Here is a 4,382-nt window from a genome sequence, read left to right as displayed (position 1 = left end):
TATTTTTGTTCAAAGAGAGAAGATCCCTGCAATGTTACTGCTCCCCATAGTTATATGGCACCCACACAATAACACTACTGTTGTATGTTTCATGGTTTAAAAGATTTTAAAGTTTGGATTTTAAGGCTGAATACAAAACTTCACCACATGAATAGTTTTCTGTGCATATATCAGCGCAGGAGATGCACACATCGGCTAACTAAATATTTTGAATTGAAGAAAACACTCCGATTGTTTATCTCGTATGAGCCGATGGCCAGGGTTAAGAAACACTTTAAAGCCAGCTTACTTTTGGCCTGCGCCAGCCATGCGCACCCACGACGCGCCGGCGGAGTATTAAATGTTGAGGGGCTTTGACCGGCGGTCACCAGGCTGTAACCTAATCCAAAGTAAAGGGGCCCACCGACTGCAAGTGGCTGACACATGGCTAGCGCCACGCCGCCCGACACAGAGGCACTGCCCTCAGTTCCGAACCTCACACACCGGAGGCAGATAAGTTTACACTCAGAGATAAACAGAGGCAGGGGAAGAGAAAGAGAGCGGTCTTCATAAACGGAAAATGCGTGAAGCTGTGAGGGAGAAGGCGCCTGGCCAGATGTGGGCTAGTGCCTATAACTAAAAAAAAAAAAAAAAATAAGAAGAAGGGTAGTTCAAATGATCATGTCAGTGTGTGTGTGTGTGTGTGTGTGTGTGTGTTTGAGACAGTGATTTTGGGGAGTAAGTGACAATCAAGCTTCAATGTTCTGTAACCTGCAATAGTTTTACTCATCTACCCGACTTCCATCAGGTTTCCCCGCCATCAAAGTTCCCTCGTTTTCTCCTTTATTGAGGTGTATGCCCACTGGGAGTGGGATTGAACAATTGACACACAAAAGAAAGCGAGGATCCTTCCATATTCTCCTTTCACTGAAGCAATCTGTTAGTGACATTAACCCCTGAGCGCATTTCCCAGGCTCATGAATAGGGTTTAAGACTTCTTAAAGCTCCCGCTGCATACAGGATGAGACTCTTTTCAAACTTTTAATTACCTTTATAGCAATAGAAAAATACACCCCCATTGTCCCTTGAACCGTTCTCCAGTGAGCCAGATGCAAAGAGCTCCCGCCAAACTGGTGACAAGGTGGCCACTTAAAACCTAGTAGATTCATTGATATTGGAGTTCATATCAGGAACATAACCAGTGGGTTGCAGTCTCGTTTTGTCTCATAGCTGCTGTAAGTCTGTTTAAAAGTTACATTCCCTAACTTATTATGAAATCATTAATGTGAGTTATACATGAAGAGTAACACCTCCTCAAAGACTAGGCCACAGAAGGACCTCTTTATTCTCTTAAATAAAAAAACAACAAAGCAATATGGATATGATAGAGACAGGCTGTGGACAAGACATTAATTTCTGAAAAGTCATTTATTAAAACAATGGGCCATCACCCAACTTCACGTTTTTCTTTCCAACAACAACTAAACGAACAATATAAAACACAGCTTTGGTATAACAATCCATAACAACTCTGTACAAAACTAAAACCTTTTCATAAAAAGTACTTCATAACAAAAGTTTCCTATAATTCTTCTGCATGTACAGCATGTTTATCATCGACATCCAAATATTGGAATCAGACAATAAATTATAAAAAAAAAAAAACTATGTGCCATATAACACAGCCCCTGTTCCATAAAACGAAACAATGAGAACTGCTGGGGGGGGGGGGGGGGGGGGGGGTATTAAGTGGTTAGAGTTACAGTTCCATAGAGGGAAAAGTCACAGGTTCAACCCCAGCAACAGTCGTATGTGCAGTCGGTTAAATGTCTAAACTGGAAACTTAATGCAAACCGGTTTCACATGAGTCTCTTGTCCCTTAAGCTACCAAGGCCGCCACACGGGCTCGCTGCTCTCCGAGCCGGTGCTGACCCCCACCGGGCTGACCGCCTGGGACCCCCCGGAGAAGGACGTCATCCCGTGAACTGGAGATGCTGCTGTCGGTGCTGAGCTGCCGTGCACCGGACTGGCGTTCACCGCAACGGGCACTCCTGTGTTTGTGTAAAGGGGGATGACAGGGGCTGTGGTGGAGGCAAAAGCCGGGTTAGGGATCAAAAAAGCAAACTGTCCATCGGTTGCGGGCACCAGCTGGAAGCCACCAAAGACCTTAGGGGAGACGGCCTCGGCAGGACTGAGTTTGGAGCCCATGGCAGCGCCGCTGATGGGCAGGGTGGATGGGAGCTGCACATGGAGAGGCTGAGCCAGGTGCGCCTGTTGGGACGGGGCCTGCGGTGGGTAGTTCATGGACATCATCTGGCTCATGCAGCTGGACAGGTGGTTGAGGAGCCTCGACCTCACCTCCGTGTTCACCCCCTCTGAGGTGGACAGGAAGCGGGTGACTTCGTTCATGCATTCGTTGAATCCGGCTCTGTATTTACTCAGGACGGTGGCGTCTGCGGAGAGCGCTGCTGGAGGGGAGAGAAAGGACGGGTATTAGAGACGCATTGTGACTCCCAGTAGCTTCGCATTGACCTCATAATGTTTTTGTTTTGTTTTTTTTGACACACTTCTATGACTAGATAAACTTACCGCTCATTTGTACGCGCTGCAGGTTCCTCAGGTGCTTCACTGTCATCTCTAGGATGTCTGCTTTTTCCAACTTGGAGTGTCTGGAGCTCTGTGGGAGATAACGCGAGAGGTTGAGTCTGCATTCAAGGCACATTTAAAAGGAACTAATCATCTGCGGGGAATGCATGTTAGAGGCATCGTCTTAACTTACATCTTTTTTAAGTGCGTCCAGGATGAGCGTCTTCAGCTGCCCAAGGCTTTCGTTAATTCTTGCTCTCCGGCGTTTTTCCATGATCGGTTTGGATGACTGCGAAGAACAAACAATTCTACTTTAAATTCCTGTTCACCAACCAGAGATGTCAACTTTCAAACCGTAGCTTGAAAGATGTCGTGTCACTATATCAAAACCAACTCCTTAGATGAACTACAAACTGAAGTGAAATCGCCACTTCAGCGACGGAATAATTGCGTGCGAAATTCAAAATCCTTACTTTTCTATGCTCACTGGCATTTTTCGGCTTGTCCGGTGTGTGGGATCCGTTTGCAGGGGCACCGGCAATGGGAGATGCCGTCTGCTTCTCCATAGTATCGGCTGGCATCGTCGATCAAACCAGAGCAAAAGCGTAAAGAAGTAAATCCTCGTTTGGAAGCGCCAGGAAAGTGAAAATCTTAGAGGGTGGGGGGGGGGGGGGGCTGGGTGAAAAAAATAAAAAATAAAAGTTTCGGAAATTCGCTGTGAGCCGCTGCGGATGCTGAGAGAGACGCCCGGCGGTCGGGTCCGCGGATCGGTCGAGCTGTCGCCTGAGCACGGGAGCGCGCGTCGCACCGCTTCTGCCTCCGACACGCGCGGCGCTGCCATTTATACACGGCTCGCGTGCTCCCGGTTCGTGTGAAACCCGCTCTGCATTCTTTCCCACACTCGCCTCAGCCAATCGCAGGGAGGACTCACCCACTGGACGCGGGGCAGGGCGCTGATTGGACAACACCCCCGCGGGCCGTCAGTCACGCGCTGCTCAATCGGCCCTGCAGGGACAGACAACAAAGCGGAGCGAGCGGCCGAGCCGGGCCGAGCCGGGCCGGGCTGTGAAGTGATAAGGTGGGGAGGGGGAGGAGGAGGGGAGGGGTGTGTGTGTGTGTGGGGGGGGGGGGGCTCGATGTTTGCTTCCAACTTTGCTCCGTGCTCGTTAAAAAATGTTACACTGCTTGGCGTGTTTGTGTGGAGCTACGGGAGGAATGTAGAGTCTGCACTGATAAAGTTTTGTTGTTTTTTTTTCACAGTGGAGCCAGTAACCTACTTGTGACTGCGAAGAACTACTGGAACCTGTGTATTTATTAAAGCAAGCGATCACACCGTTCCCTGGCTTCATGTGGATTCATACCTCTGATAAGAGAAGCTGTCATGTGATTATTTCTTTGGTGGGAATAGTGTTTAATGTGACTCTGGTGCGTCACCCAGAATAAACCCGGAACATTTATATATATATATATATATATATATATATATATATATATATCCTATATATTCTTTCTCCACAACGTGTGCCCACTTCTCAGAGTTTGAAAATACCTGCAGTGACTAATAACAACACATGTTTATTTATCCGAGGCATAAACGTTGTCCTGGCCCAAAGTGAGAACGAGCGGCCCGCACGGTGTCTCGCGCTCCGCGGAGTAGGCACGCGAGGCGGTCTGCGCACCGGGCCAATGGCACGCGGCCGCTGTGTGCGAACAGGCAGCGCGCTCTCTGATTGGCTGCCCGAGCGGCTCCGTGTCAATCATCCCGGCGCGGGAGCCGCTCGGAGGAGGCACATCTGTCCGCGTGCCACTCGCGCACG

General features: G+C 49.0%; 1 protein-coding gene across 2 annotated transcripts; it reads right to left on the bottom strand.

Moving 5' to 3' along the window:
- Positions 1–1,388: 1,388 nt before the first annotated feature.
- On the bottom strand, positions 1,389–3,380 carry her9 (hairy-related 9). Of its 2 annotated transcripts, none has more exons than XM_071475941.1 (4): positions 3,039–3,380; positions 2,759–2,854; positions 2,569–2,656; positions 1,389–2,447 (listed from the first exon to the last, which is right to left on the bottom strand). In XM_071475941.1, the coding sequence occupies exons 1-4, from the start codon at positions 3,144–3,146 to the stop codon at positions 1,864–1,866; spliced, it is 876 nt and encodes a 291-aa protein (XP_071332042.1). In that variant the 5' UTR covers positions 3,147–3,380; the 3' UTR covers positions 1,389–1,863. The 2 variants fall into 2 exon arrangements, with proteins under 2 accessions (XP_071332042.1, XP_071332043.1); XM_071475942.1 differs by having other exon boundaries at positions 1,389–2,444.
- Positions 3,381–4,382: the final 1,002 nt, after the last annotated feature.

Source organism: Trachinotus anak, unplaced genomic scaffold, assembly GCF_046630095.1.
Source record: "Trachinotus anak isolate AG129_WGS33_773 ecotype Australia unplaced genomic scaffold, CSIRO_AGI_Tana_v1 ptg000004l, whole genome shotgun sequence".
Taxonomy (NCBI): Eukaryota; Metazoa; Chordata; class Actinopteri; order Carangiformes; family Carangidae; genus Trachinotus; species Trachinotus anak.
The sequence above is the reverse complement of the archived record's forward strand: the minus strand, read 5'-3'. Positions and strand labels throughout refer to the sequence as shown.

Excerpts from the sequence above, each read along its gene's own strand:
- her9 (XM_071475941.1), bottom strand. The coding sequence starts at position 3,146 with ATGCCAGCCGATACTATGGAGAAGCAGACGGCATCTCCCATTGCCGGT. Across the intron at positions 2,855-3,038 it reads ATGCCAGTGAGCATAGAAAA|TCATCCAAACCGATCATGGA; the intron begins GTAAGGATTTTG and ends TGTTCTTCGCAG. Across the intron at positions 2,657-2,758 it reads TGGACGCACTTAAAAAAGAT|AGCTCCAGACACTCCAAGTT; the intron begins GTAAGTTAAGAC and ends TATCTCCCACAG.